We start from the raw sequence: 14,959 nt of genomic DNA, 5'->3' as shown, positions 1-14,959 counted from the left end.
AAATAGATGGTATAATACCTTCAAGTGCTTCTGGTCATCCACTTTTGAGTTTGGAGGTTGTAGATATTGCTTCCCAAATGTTGAAGTACTTATGTTTGTAATAACAAAATGGCTCTGTAATAAAACTAGACTGTAGTTGGCACTTGTTTCAAGTTAATAAATCAAGCGGCTTAAAGTTACTTTTAGCTACGACAGCACAATAATCAGAAACTCTGCATCTGTCATGTGATTGAATTTAGAATTTACTAGCCAGTGTTCACTGTACATACACAATTTATTCAGAATATAAGCCTAGATTGATACAAATGATTTGTGTACTGTTAACCGTCCACCATGCTACTATTGGTAGGTGCAACCACTATGCCTCCTAAAAAAGACTGTATTGTCAGCACAGGTATCAGAAAATCCTTTTTTTTTGTTCCGTAGCTATCATAAGCAGTCCCCTCATGTTGTCAGCAAAACTAAGCTGCCATCTCATTAAGGCACAGACTGTGCAGAGGGATTCAGCCAGATACCTCTTGCCATCTCCTGTCAGTCTTTATTCATGTGAAAAGACACTGAATAGACTATTGTTTTAATCACTATGTAAATCCGTCTTCTTCCCCTGTCAGGTGATGGATAAGTACGGTGACTTTTACGGCTGTGAGAAGATCAGTGAACTCCTGGGTCTGGACCAAGCTGCTTTAGACTTCAGCTCTGAGAGAAAAGAAAGGAATAGGCTCAAGAGAGACGCTGCCTGGAGTGCTCTGTGAGTATTAAAGGGATTCACGGGAAACTGCAGCTATCTAGTCTGTCATTTATTTTGCCTTGTATGCATTTTCCAACCAAAATATGGTGGATTAGTGAACAGCATTGCAGTTTAAATTGTTTTCTTCTTGCTTATGTGCTTCATACGGTGAGGCATCAAAGGAAAATAGTGTCAAATAATCAATTAAATCATGAATAAATCTGGCCTTTGATAGGTAATAGAGTATGCAGTTCAGTAGGTGGCTGTACATAAAGAGGCTTGCATTGATAGCGATGTGACTAACCCTTTTCTCTAGGATGGCTTCATGTATGTTTGCGTACAGGCAGAAAAATTACGAAAGTAAAACTCTTTGTATAATGCCCTTCACTTTAGAGGTGAATAGAAATCCTAAATGAGCCCTATTGATGAACATTAACACAACAAGCTTATTTACTCTTATCTCCAGCTCTTGTATGGGCCAGAGGTGGAAAATTAAACACATTCTTTACTCAAGTAGAAGTACAGATAATAACTCTGGTAAAAGTAACTTGGCACAGACCCTGAAATGTACTCGGAGTATAAAAGTAAAAAGCTTCCCACTGAAGATGAGCATTTCTACTGGCTATTTCTGTGCAAAGCGTATAAAACTGCACACCATATTGATATACAGTAATTTAAAGACTATCAGACTTAAAGGTAGAATCAGAAGAATTTCTCCGAGCGTCAAATATTGACATTTTGGGTTGGCAAAGTGTCCCACGCAGCAAGAAAATTGAGAAAATAAGAAAATACAGGCAGTATCTGCAGGGTCTCGGCAGATACGGGACACTAACACGCCTTTTCTCTGCTTTTGAGTTTACCTCTCAATCTGTTTCCACCTTGTTCCGTCTTTTATGTGTTTCCTCTTGCTACGTCTGTCGTGCGTGATATGCACTGATAGTTGAAATCAGTCTTGCGATGTTGGAAAAGGCGCAAAAAATCAAAATAATCGATAATTCCCCTAAAATGCATAAAGTAACAATCCTGTTTTGAAAATGTAAGGAGTAGGAAATGCAAATATTTGTGTTTAAAATGTGTGGAGTAAATATAAAAAGTTACAAAGTGAAGTACAGATACCTGAAGAATGTACTTGATACCAACATTTAAGCTGCTTAATTGTTAATAGCCAATATGCTATTATTTATAGTCATATCATTAATATTGTGTATGTGTTTGTGAGGTTGTGTGTTTGTGCGGGTTACCTAACTAGGGGTGGCCAGACAAAAGAAGGTCCTAGAACATGAGGCTGTACTTGAAGAAGAACAGGACATTCTGAGCCCCTTATCAGACCGGCTCTTTAGAAATGACACTGGAGCAACAATGGTCTAGGTTTAGCCGTGGACATCTTACCATTATGTGATAATGATATTTATTTCAGATTCAGCTCCATTGACATGAAGTACCTGGTCTGGAAACTAGGAGTTGTGTTCACTGATAATGTAAGTTGGGTTGTGTCTAATATTAAATGACTTTTGCTTGATTTGTTTGTGTGTGCCCTCTTGTTCCTACAAAGACAAAGATAAAGGTGTCACTTCCTGCAATTTATGGTAACAGATAACGTAATATGACCGAGCAGTGTGTGTCGAACATATCGGATATTTTACGACTTATTCTTAATTTGTGTAATCTCTTGTTCTACTGTGCTACCATTTTGTTTGATACGATTGCTGCAGAAGTGACGGTGGTAATATCCTGTGATTCTGCCTTATCTAAAACACACATTTGTCTCTCTATCTGTCCTGGTAATCTATATTGCCTGTTTTATGTGTATGTGTGTGCACTCACAGTCCTTCTTGTACTTGGCGTGGTACATGGCCATGTCGGTTCTGGGTCATTATAACAACTTTTTCTTCGCTGCCCACCTTTTGGACATCGCCATGGGCTTTAAGACACTTCGCACCATCCTTTCCTCTGTCACACACAACGGGAAGCAGGTGTGTGAATGTGTGTGAATGTGTGTGTCATTCCTCTCTATCCATCTGTCTTACTGTGTGTTCATAGCTGCAGTTTGCATTCATGTGATGTTTGCTTTCACACTGTAGGGTTATATTGGGGCTTTTCTAAGAAGAAGAAGCGTATTAAAGCCCATCTGCCTCTGTCTATCCTTTTGCAATTATGTGTACGTCTGTCAGTTGGTCCTGACTGTAGGCCTGTTGGCGGTTGTCGTGTATCTCTACACTGTCGTGGCCTTCAACTTCTTCAGGAAGTTCTACAACAAGAGTGACGACAAGGACACCCAAGACATGAAGTGCAATGACATGCTTACTGTGAGTTAAATAGCATACTGACACACTGCCTCTCCACGTTTATCTATTTCCCTCTATCCTCTCGATGTTGATCTTTCTAGTACAAACACAGCCACACACTCATTTTCACCCTCTTCAGATCGAGAGGGGTAGAGGAGGATTCTGACGCTGATCCCCATTGTTGGGATGAGAAATACCTCTTGTCTTAGCTCCGGCGCAACTTTTCATTAAAATGACGGACGCGCGGATACAAAACAGCTCCTCAAGCCTCAGCACAGCTTTTTGTTTTGCCGTTCACAACATTAACACCCCACTGCCTGCTTTATTGTAATGTGGATTCCACTGTCACTCACACAAGCAGGCGGATGGGCAGCGATAGCATTTGAATAAAACCCTACTATTATAGCAGACAGGGGATATTGCATTAACTCCTCAGTCACACTCACTGTGATATTGTTTATGGTTGACTTTCAGCAGCACTTTAGCGACATTGGTTTACAAAGTCAAATGCAAAATGGGAAAAAATCTGAAGATTAGCAGCAGACATCTCACTCTCTATACTGCTTGGTCTTGTGAACTTATACTGTATGAGACAAGCAACAGTTATTAATTTTGAATGCTCCTTGAAAGTTTAACAAACTATTTTTTATGTTGTTCCTTGTGGAAAATATCATCAAAGCACAGTACTGTAACTTAAATGTTTATTCATCTTGCCTCATACTTAAACTCCTTCTGGGGAAATGCTGTCTGAAGAATATTGATTAAAAAATCCCACTATTCTGTGAAATTGTTTGAAACTGCTGCTTGTTTGAAACTGTTAAATTCCCACCCAAAAGCATACAGCGTGGAGACAGGCATGAAAATGCGGCAAATACATTCTCAAGTTGTCTCTCTTAGATACTTTACATTTTCACTCTTGTTAAAGCCTGTCTGGAATGAAGAGTGTAAGGTTTTAGTGTCCACAGGTGGGATGCACCCTACTGTATACAATAAATGAAAATGTCTTTTCTTTCAGTGCTACATGTTCCACATGTATGTAGGAGTGCGTGCAGGCGGGGGCATCGGTGATGAGATTGAGGACCCTGCTGGAGATGAGTTTGAGGTGGAACGCATTTTCTTTGACATCACGTTTTTCTTCTTTGTCATCGTCATCCTCCTCGCCATCATCCAGGGTGAGTCTCAAAGGCTGAATGAATGTTTTTACCAAGAGACACTCAAATACATTTTATTCACCTTGTTTGGGAAGAATACATTTCATGAATTTTTCATGTGGAAGTCGAAGAAGAACAAAGTATCTGTTTATTCTGCTCAGTCCTCAAGTTTCACTGACATCTGTCATTCACATGAATACCTGTGGACAAACATACGCAGACGCACACAATAGTGATCTTTTTGCAGGCTTGATAATTGATGCCTTCGGGGAGCTGCGTGACCAGCAGGAGCAGGTGAAAGAGGATATGGAGGTGAGATTTGATACTCGCACACACAAACTCTTTCTTGCACTACTGATAAATACCATTCAGACAATTTGAATACATTTTGTGTGGTATCAAGGTTGTGCAGTCTGTAGTGCTGTGTCAGATTAGACAAAGACTATTGAAGAATAAATACACGAGTCACTTGTAATTCAAATGTGTGTGAAGAGATGACTGTGATCCAGTGATGTGGGAGCTCGTCTCACTGAAACAATCTAACCATTGGCCTTAATGTCCTACTTAATAATCAGTGGGTGATAATTACAGAAACAATCTGAGGTAATTCAATCTGGTCAATTAAAATTGAATTAAATTAAGTTAAATTACATTTTTAAATCAAATTAAAATCTAAATCATAAGTGTACCTGACACACATGGAATATAGATTTTGGATCAGACAAAAATCACTTGCTGTCTTTTCTGTCAACTGTTTCAATCGTTATTTCATATTTAAGTCCCAGATTCTAGTTTCACTCATGCTTGCATACTGACATGCTGTCAGAGAATGTAACTGTATTCAGAGAGTAATAAGTGAAGGCTAGACGCAGCAGAATAGAAATGATTATGCATTTCTTCTTAATTATGAGACCACAAATGTGATGCCTGTTTTGTTGGAGGCCTATCGAGTTGCTTTAATTACAGGGTAGTGACAGTGAATGCACCCCTCAGTTTGCAACAGGTGTGAACAGATCCCTGCCAAAGCAGAACCTGCAGGCAGAACAAGAAAGGTTGAAAAATACTTCAGTATGTGGTCACGCAGACTGTCAATGAGCAACAGGTACAGTATTTAATCAGAACAGGCAAACAAGTCCAAAGGTGCAGGAGAGGCAGGCAGGTAATCAAAGGTTTGACTGCTGAGGCAACAAGACACAGCACAGAGGATCTGACAAACAGTGGTGAGCTACCTTCTAAATATAAAAGGTGCACATGCTGTGTCCCTGGATACGATATTCAGCAGTCACCATCTCTCACTGTAATTCACATGGGAAAAAACACCTCTCATGAAAAATAGAGAGCGATTGTGCAGTTGACTAAAAAACAGAATCCAAGCTGAATGTTTTACCGATTACCAAAGGTTGAAAAAGAGAACAGAAGCAGACTGAAATTATCATAAGAAGTATTCTATATAAGTATATCGCAGAGGTGGTGTTGGTTAACCAAATATTTTCCGTTATAGACGGAATTTTTTAACAATGACGTCAAATCTGAAGGCTGTCTGTCATTTTGACAGATAAGGGAACTGCGGGCGATCTAGTGTAGCATTAGTAGTTTACACACAACACCGTCAATCACCACATGTAGACCACATGAAGTAAACCTGCCCCGCTATCAGGGTGCTGACCTATGAACACAACAGGTCACAGAAAGATGCAAGGAGCGCATGCGGCAAGATTTTCTCCCACTGAGGCAAGTGCTTGCAGGATCAACTTTAAAACTCTGCAGCAAGGGGTGACTCAAATGGTGGCAGCCACTGACCCGCCGGTACCAGTGTTGAGCTTAATGTCTCTCAAACTCTTACTGAAGTGGCGCTGTTGATTCCAGTTTCCTGTGTGGCAGCAGAGTCCAGATTCATTACTAAATTTAAATGTCCATGAAAAGTCTTTTGTCTGGGGCAAAGACAAAAAACCTAACTCGAATGGCCTCTGCAGCAACCTTCTTTGACGTGTTTGATTACGCTCAAGCAAGCACCCAGTTTAAGCCCTTAAGCTTGAGTTCTGGTTACAGCACATCAACTGAGTTCAATTTAATTTCTTGTTGAAACTGTTTAGGCACATCGGGCACATTTTTTTTCATGCCCTCCGCTGTCAATGCAGAAAAAAAAGAAATCCATCTGTTTTGTGTCGTGTTGACATGAAACATAACCGCATAGAAGGTGTCTCTGTTAATGTCTTCACTACGTGCCCTTATAAATTCATAATCTGTTCAGTTATCAGTTTATCATTTTTTCCCCCTCTATATTAACTGTTATTGTGATCAAATAGATTTTTCTAAATGAAATGCTATTAGCCTACATAGAGTTTGTCTCAATTAGTGAATAAATAAAAATGACTAGTGATAATCTTTTGACAGGTTTTTTACCACCCTGTCTGTCAAAACATAGCCTCTGGTATATAGTATAGTATTGTCATGTTTTTGTGGCATCAGTTTTTCATTTGTGCTTCCATGTAGTCTCTATATAGTATCTGTCCCACTGTGTGTGTGCCTCAAACAAATAAAACGGTGCCAGGAAGTTTACAGACGTTTTTTCCCACACAGTAAAGTTGAGATGCAATTTGCTCGGCTGCAGTCAGCGGTGATAAATCAGCTTCAGCTGCCACTTCCATCCTCCCATAATGTTGAACCCTAAATAGGAATGCCCTAAAATATATATTGCATTAACCTTAAAACACAAACTTCTATTTTCATTTTTCCAAGACAAAACCTTTGTACAGCTACAGTATTAATGGACAAATATGGTAATTTGCCTGCTTAGTGCCCACATAAATGATCTTCAGCAAGTATACCCCCCTGCGTCTTATGAAAGCCTGGCAGTGAGTAATCCTTTAAGTATTAAGTTGCTGTTATTTACAGCCTTTTGCCTTTTGTGGGCCTCCTTTGAGTGTCTTTGCAAAAACAACTTAAAAGGGGCCATATTTTTGTTTGAGCACACTGAGTTTGAGTCACAGACCACTGAAAACAGAAGGTCTCTGGTCTTACTTTTTTCTAATATACTCTAGAGCAAGCCTGTTTCATGAATCACTAAATGTCTTACATCTCTTCTTCTGCAGACCAAATGTTTCATATGTGGAATTGGAAGTGAGTATTTCGATAAAGTCCCTCATGGCTTTGAGACTCACACTCTACAGGAGCACAACTTGGCCAACTATCTGTGAGTTGACCTGTGCCTCGGGTTGCTGATGTCTTAACCCAATACTAAAATACAGAACTTGATATGTGGTCACTTAAAAGACATGTTACCTTAAACAAATATAGTTGAGTGTAAATATTCTGCATGCTCCACCTATACTAAACCTAAAGTAGTGAACTTACAGGTTAATCATTATATCAGTATAGCCATAAGAACAGTTACTGCCAAACTCTGATACAGTGTGTTTTTCTGTTTTCCTTTAGGTCTGTTCTTGGTTTAAAATATTAAAGCTGTTATATTTAGTTAACAGCCAACTCAGCATTTATAATTCATATTCAAACCTTTGCATTGTTTCATATTTATAAACATTTTACTAACAGTGTGCAGTCGTATGTTTGCATAAACAATTAAATGCTGCACCAAATTCTGTAGGAAGCAAAGAACATTTTGATCTGTAGGCTTAAAATGTCAAGAAACTCCTCCACCACACAGATATAAAGACATGAGCAGGTAAGAATAAGAGCCCAGCCAATACTGGATTTGTGGGGCCAATGCTAATATTAGGGAGTAAAAATAAGAAAGACTCTTCTTTTGGTGCCAGACTCCAGAAAATGAAAGAAGACACTTCAGAGAGTAGGTTAATAGCTGATTTGTTGCACACACCTTCGTCCCTCAATATCATTTGCAGTCTCATCAGTGATATTTGGTCAGAACCTGTCCTGTTTTGCCACAATATTATCAGCTCTTTCAATCATTTGGAAAAAAATCTGTTGTTAACCTCCTCTCTGAAGCGTGGTCTTTCGTTTTCTGGATGCATTTCTTCTCCAGAAGTCAAACAATTTATATATGTTGGGTTTTAGTATGTTTCTACATGCAGCATCTCCCATAGACTTCAATAAAGCTGTCACCACAGTCTGGCACCAAAGCAAGATTCGGCCAAGATACGCCAAGCATCTTTTTTCAGCAAAAAAAAACAACACAAAAATATTTGCATATCAGCACATACTGTACAGTATACACCAATACCGATATATCTCTGATCTGCAAATATCAGGCTATGGATATATTGTCCAGGCTCTAGTCTAATCTACCAATCACAGGATACTTGCAACACATCTTACAAAAATATGACAACACATATAAAATCAGGGTGCAAACTACAACAGGATCATATCCGATAAAATCCTCACATAATGATGAAATACTGATAAAAGTAAGAAACTGAGTTAAAGGCATTAATGGTATAAAGGAACTATCCAAAATAATTAGCTTAAAATTGATTAAAGCACAGTCGTTTTTCTTTTTCTTTTTTTTTTTTTACTTTTCAATGGTTGTGCACATATAACACGAACAGTGTACATTACCTGTGTGGGTGCAAAGTTAATCACTGAGTTAATGAAAACTTTTCCACTCTGTGGATGGTTAAAACCGGCTATTTGGAAGGTGTTGATGCATTGTGGACTGTTGCCACATCAATAATTGCCATTGGCAAGAGCTTATTGAGCCTAATTAGAATGGATTCTGCAAGATGTGTTTGCTTCCTCTGACTGATGGACTCTTCCCTGCTCATGTCTGTGGTGGTTCTTCATTTGACATTTTAAGATCACCTGGTAAAGGTCTACAAACTGAAACCTCATAATTCATAATTTAATAAAGTGAGAGATCACTACTTTTTATTATTCCTTGCTTCTTGTCAATCATCATATATCTGCGAGCATTAATTATCAGAATACAGCTGCTATTTTTAGCTGTATTTCTACTTGAAACGCCTGACAACTGCTTCCATAATCACCACAATCCTAGGATTTGTGCACAGAATTTAATGATCCAACTTTCTACCCGACTGTTTATCTCTCTCTGTATCAAATCCAAATTTGTGTGGGAGGTTTGTGACATGAATCCCTCTTCTCCGTCCTTACAGATTTTTTCTGATGTACCTGATTAACAAGGATGAAACAGAACACACAGGGCAGGTATAACAATTATCTCTTCTGATCCAATCAAAGTTACAATAAGTTGTGCACTTCTAAAGCTCCTGAACAATTCAGCTGTCATTGCCAAATCTCACACTCTGTAATATATCCCTGTACAATAGTTCCTCTATTTCTCTGTGACCTTTTAATTCCAGCATTTGCCACTCCTACGACAAAGCTGTAGAGTAACCTTTTCAGCTAAGACAGAATCTGTATTCACACTGTCTTTCAAAAGCTCTATCAGTCCCAACACGCACAGTTTATGATAATATACATGCCAGACATACCCCTTGATTACTGTTTCTCTTTTTACTCATGAGCCATTGCAAGTAGGAGGTTTCAAATTGAAGCTGGCAAGTGTTTTGATTCCCTTGTCCTCTTATCTTTTCACTTTAACATATTTAAAATCATCTGTTGCGTAGAGGAGAACTTTGTAATGAGCGGATACATTTACAATTTCAAAAGAGCTGCATCTTTCTTTCTCTTTTTCTCTTTCTTGTCTCTCACACTTGGGATACACATCACAGTCAATAACATGGAGGGGCATTATTGCAAAAATAATATGTTTACTGGGAACTATTCAAATGTTCTTCGACCATTTCCCCCTTGGGAAGAGAGTGAGAGTGATATGCTAGCTTTACCTGTCATACTGCCGGTTGGGCTGGCACTGGTTTCTTCAGACCAGTGTCTCTCAAACTTTTCACACCACGTAACACCTCCGAATATATCAGGCTCTCCAAGTACCATTATGACAGACGTCGAGTCACACTGTCTTGCGCCATTTGCTGATAATGTTAGCAGCAGGTGTGAATGCTTTAGTCACCGGCATGAGTGCTCAGTTCACTGCCCTCAGCTTCAATTTAAACAATATTCTCCTCCCTCTATTCACTTCTCCTCCTGATAGTTTGGGACTAGTGGCTCAGGACTAATCTAGCCTGCCTTGTGGTAACTAATTAGAAACTAGCCTTAGTGGTCCAGACCGTTGCATAACCTACTCAATGTTTCGGATTCGAAAATTATGAACTGTCCCTAATAGATGACGACATGTTTAATTGTAAAAGCTGCACAGTGTAAATAACAAATCCAAATCTTATTTTGAATAATTTGGATTTACACAGAAGGCATTTAAGATGTGATGCTGCAGAATTGATAAAGGAAAATATTACATTTTTCATCAGGCTGAATTATTTTTTTCCAAAATGAGCCGGGCCCTGGGACTGTTTATATTATTTCAAAAAGTCTTCTCCATCAAGCCAAACAAACATTGGAAGAGCTCCAGATTTAAATTGTGTTTTCTGAGGACACCGTTTAGATTGTTGTTTTTAGTGATGCGCGCTGAAGATTTATTACCACTCTGTTGTCTTTGCCAGGAATCCTATGTGTGGAAAATGTACCAGGAGCGCTCCTGGGAATTCTTTCCTGTTGGAGACTGTTTCCGTAAGCAATATGAGGATCAACTGGGATGAAAGGAAATCTGAGAGATCTAAAGCCTCCCAAGATTATGTCGTCACACAGAAGCCATCTTGATTGATGCCCTTTGACTCTCTTTATTACTTTGAATTTTGTTGATTGTTGATTTTGGAGTGATTTTCCCTCTGAATATTGCATATATTCATGAGTATTTCTAAATTATAACGATTAAATTATTTAGAAACTAAAGATGAGCACCACTTGTTTATGTTCAGAGCCCAAATTTAATGAACTGTTTGTTTTGTGAGTCCTGTGGGCAGGAAGTTGCTCGTTTCAGTGGTTTCTTGAGTCTTCAACAAAAGTATTGTGACACTTCACTGTTATACATCATTATCTCAAGCAGTCAAAGCTGGCAGTACAGATACAGTTCCTCAGCTGGATGTGTCTCTGTAGAGCTCATGTTTTGTGAATGAAGTGATTTGTCTTTCTAATCACAGCCTCCCATCCCTTTCCCCTGTGTGACATCCAGATAAACACTCTCCCTCTGGCATTTGTTCTTTTTACCCTCCTTACTTCCCCATTTCTTTCAGCTCTCACTTCTTGTCTGGTGTGCTCATCTCTTCAGGATCCTTCTCCTCCTCCTGTTCTTGCTTCTTGTTCTTTTTCCCCCACTTCCCTTGGCTGTCTTGTCCCTCATCTTCTGCTCTTTTTCCCTTCTCATTACCAGCCTCTAGGCAGTATGCCAGCAGGTGTCTCAGTGCTCAGTTCAAAATATTGCAGTGGAAGTGGATTGGTGAGCTTAACGATGCGATTGACCGCTGTCACCGACGGCCGTGAAAGCGTTTGGGGAATCCTCGGGTGTAAGTCGCCGACTAAACAAGCGCGTCAAGTTTTGTTAAAGTGTTAAAAAACTGGCCCCGAGTGTGCATGTGTGCAAAGAGCCTAACAGCGGGATGACAGGCGTGGGAGGGCCACCTACTGATATTGTCCTCATTATGCAAAGGTCAAACACTGGGCTTACACAAGTCTGCCACTGATATGTATTTATATTGGTTTTGAGTTATGACTTGTAAGCATATGGTGAAAACTGTCTGTAAAGGAGAAAGGGAAAAGTTTTTGATTATGTTCTTTGCATAAACAGAAATTTGGCCAATTAAAATCAAGCTTCATAGATATGTCAGATTGCTTCTGTCCGTCACTATTAGGGCTGACGTAAGGAATTATTTAAGGGCCTGAAAACTTACGTTCTCATCAGCTTCTTTTTATGACTGATGAGGTTGTGTATGAATGCACAACTGTCTGCCACAGTTTGAGTTTTTGGGTTTTGGGGCGTTGTGGGTGGGTGATTTATAAACTATATCAGGCTGTGGACTGAATTTTAATACCAATCCTCAGGGTTGGAGAGAAAATCATCTTATATGACCTGTCAGTGTAGGCCATTTCAGCATGGAGTTTGATTATTGTCACAGTCACAGGCCTGTTTTCACCGTCCTCTAATGGATTCTGAGATGAGTGTGACTAGACTGTGTTTGTGTTTGCTCCAAATATTTTCGTCACGTATTCTGAGATATTTTATCCTTACAAGATGCAAATCGAAACATGTATAACATTCCTTTGATACATGCGGTGTATTTTTGAACGTTAAAGGGCCAGTTTCCTGCAAAATCAAAAATACATATTTTTCCTCTTGCCCTTTGACACTTTGACACGTTGTGAGTTGGTGAATATTGGAGATATCAGCTGTACACGTCTGCCTTCTCTCCAGTATAATGAACTAAATGGCACTTGGCTTGTGGAGCTCAACGCAGAAGAACGTGACCATTAGAGTGCGGCTCAAACAGAAAGAGTAGTGACCCGAACTCGACAGGCCTTCTTTTTAAGTCCAAACCTGACTCGAGCCTGGTGATGCAGGAAGTTTGGCGGGTGTAGTTTGATAGAAAGAAAAAAGTTCCAATATGAAATTATAATTTCAACAAGGTCTGTCGATGATCTTGAATATTCATGTAATGATTTATGGAAAGAGACATTGATGTTCTTCAAATGTGGGTTTTTTTTTTTGCGCTTTGAACACCACAAGCAGAGTGCCATCAGTTACACTATATATGAGAGAAGGCAAACATCTCTACAACATCTCTAGATCTTGCAAACTCACACTAAAACAATCTAGGATACAGAGATACATAACACTACTGGTAAGAGGAAAAATATTTAATCTTTTATCACCCATTAAGTGCCTACAACAACATCATATTTTGCTTTTTTTGTCAGAATCACAGAAATGTGTGTTGCTAAGTTAGTTGCTATGTTAATGACAGTATATATTGTGTTTCTGTGGGGCTAATGGAATAACTATAAAGTATATTCAACAAATTTGGTTTCACATGTTTGAGGTTTAAATCCCAGTAAAGTTTCATCTTTTCAAGATTCTGTTCTGACCATATCCTCAGATTGTTTGGGGTTGACTATTGTGCCCGCTAAATGGAGGGGAAATAAGGTATCAATGATAAAAGTTCAAATAAAGAAGGTTGTTTTGAAGACCATGTTCCTGCAGAAGATCCAGGATCTTAGCTGCCAACTCCGGAGCTACAAGAGACTTAAAACTAGTTGATAGATTGCCATAAATACCTCAGTCCAGGGGTCAAGGAATGGGTAAAAACCTCTCATCAAAAGCCTATTTAATTTGGAATTTTATCCCATTCCAGTGCGTATGAAAATCAATCATACCGTAATAACATCAAACCCACAGACATCCAACCCTCTTTGCAGGTCTTTGACACCACAGATCTACAAGAGAAACAGGGCAGGATTTCAGAAGCATGGCCTTCCACCAGTAGATTTACCAGAACACCATGTATTCGAAGCAGGGCACCTAACTCAACCCAAATTAAACACACTGACTCTGTGTCTAATTCCCACAACCGCTCCATCAAAAGATATTGTGGATAAGATGGATGTTCTTCTGTAGCCGCCAGGCTTCCCCCTCTAGTCTTCGTGATCTTTCCATCCTGTGGTTGAGCGATTCAGAGGCCAGAAGGTCTGGATGTAGTTTAGGTTTTTTACACTGCTCCAAGAATGAACAGTAGCCATACAGAACAGAAGCACTACGTGACAGAGCAGATCCGTGATGTCAAAGAACAAAATATTGCACATGAACTTGAACTTTCCTTTGTGAAGCACAGGATGAAAGTGGCTGGAAAATCGAGTTCTCCCCTGCTGTCCGCTGCGTGAGCAGGACAATGCAGCTACCTCATCATCACACTGGCTATTCATTAAACTAGCTGTCGCTTCCCCACAGTAACAACCTTATGACACCAACTTCAAGCAAAATATTGATCTTGATACTTTTTTCTAAGATTTATTTCATGCGCGAGGGAAATTAATTTCCTTTCCACAATGATGTTTGCTGACTTGAAAGTGCAAATCAAGAAGAAGGAATATCGAGGCTCAGCAAGTAGTTCTAGGTTTTGTACCATTTCAACCCAATATGAACATGTACGAGCCCAATCAAATGAATAAATGCTGGCAATGTATATTTCTGCAAACCCCGGGTATGCTGAAAGTTTTTATTCCTTTTTGATGCAACTTTTATGTTTCTTCAGGAAAAACTTTCTAATCTAAGATGTGCTGTGTTGTGATGATGAGGCAAAGTTCATGTTTTGGCCTAGAGCTGTCACAATATTAGACTTTCATTGAAATGATTATCTCGGCCTAAAGAATTCATGATATCACAATATCTACAGTCTAATTATAATTTTGTGCTTTGTGCTTGCTCGCTTGCCATCTGTCACACCTCCTTTATACCCTCCTTCTCCTGGGTTAACACTAATGTAGCTTAACGTCCAAATTTACCAAATCTGTGGTTTGCAGAAACGTACAATGACAACATTTTATGCTGGCGGCAGGGCTTGATGTGCACCATCTCTATCTGAAAACATTACTTCCCAAGGTCACTGCTGGTCACCGTTGGCGTCTACCTCTGCAGCAGCTTTTAGCATTTCATCTGAACAAAATATGCAGAACTGCACAGATGTGAATATCAATCACTGGAGCTCTTTTGTCTTTTTTGCAAAAGCAGATCTCATTCCCTAAGATCACTGGTGTGATACAACCCACTACAAAAAGGCTTTCACTGACAGAAATTATATAGTCTGCTTTGACCTGGTGACACATATGCAAAATGTGCACTGTGACTAATGGACCCAGCCATACTTCTCATACTCTCCAATGGGAAATCAATGAGA

The 14,959-nt window shown here is 39.4% G+C and overlaps 1 protein-coding gene across 5 annotated transcripts in view; it reads left to right on the top strand.

Moving 5' to 3' along the window:
• ryr2b (ryanodine receptor 2b (cardiac)) overlaps nucleotides 1-13,044 on the top strand; it is a 69,524-nt gene extending 56,480 nt beyond the window's left edge. For 2 of the 5 annotated variants that reach the window (XM_084376374.1, XM_084376373.1), the window contains exons 96-104: nucleotides 612-748; nucleotides 2,145-2,205; nucleotides 2,554-2,700; nucleotides 2,899-3,033; nucleotides 4,028-4,184; nucleotides 4,411-4,475; nucleotides 7,256-7,356; nucleotides 9,257-9,308; nucleotides 10,679-13,044. In XM_084376374.1, coding sequence (XP_084232500.1) covers nucleotides 612-748; nucleotides 2,145-2,205; nucleotides 2,554-2,700; nucleotides 2,899-3,033; nucleotides 4,028-4,184; nucleotides 4,411-4,475; nucleotides 7,256-7,356; nucleotides 9,257-9,308; nucleotides 10,679-10,774 — 951 coding nt within the window. In that variant the 3' untranslated portion in view covers nucleotides 10,775-13,044. Of the gene's footprint in view, nucleotides 1-611; nucleotides 749-2,144; nucleotides 2,206-2,553; nucleotides 2,701-2,898; nucleotides 3,034-4,027; nucleotides 4,185-4,410; nucleotides 4,476-5,129; nucleotides 5,266-7,255; nucleotides 7,357-9,256; nucleotides 9,309-10,678 lie in introns of those variants that run through there. The other 3 variants (XM_084376377.1, XM_084376376.1, XM_084376375.1) reach the window with 3 other exon arrangements.
• Nucleotides 13,045-14,959: the final 1,915 nt, after the last annotated feature.

The sequence above is a fragment of the Pagrus pagrus genome (genome assembly GCF_965226575.1).
Source record: "Pagrus pagrus genome assembly, chromosome: 15".
NCBI classification, from domain to species: Eukaryota; Metazoa; Chordata; class Actinopteri; order Spariformes; family Sparidae; genus Pagrus; species Pagrus pagrus.
This window is presented reverse-complemented; position numbering and strand designations above follow the sequence as displayed.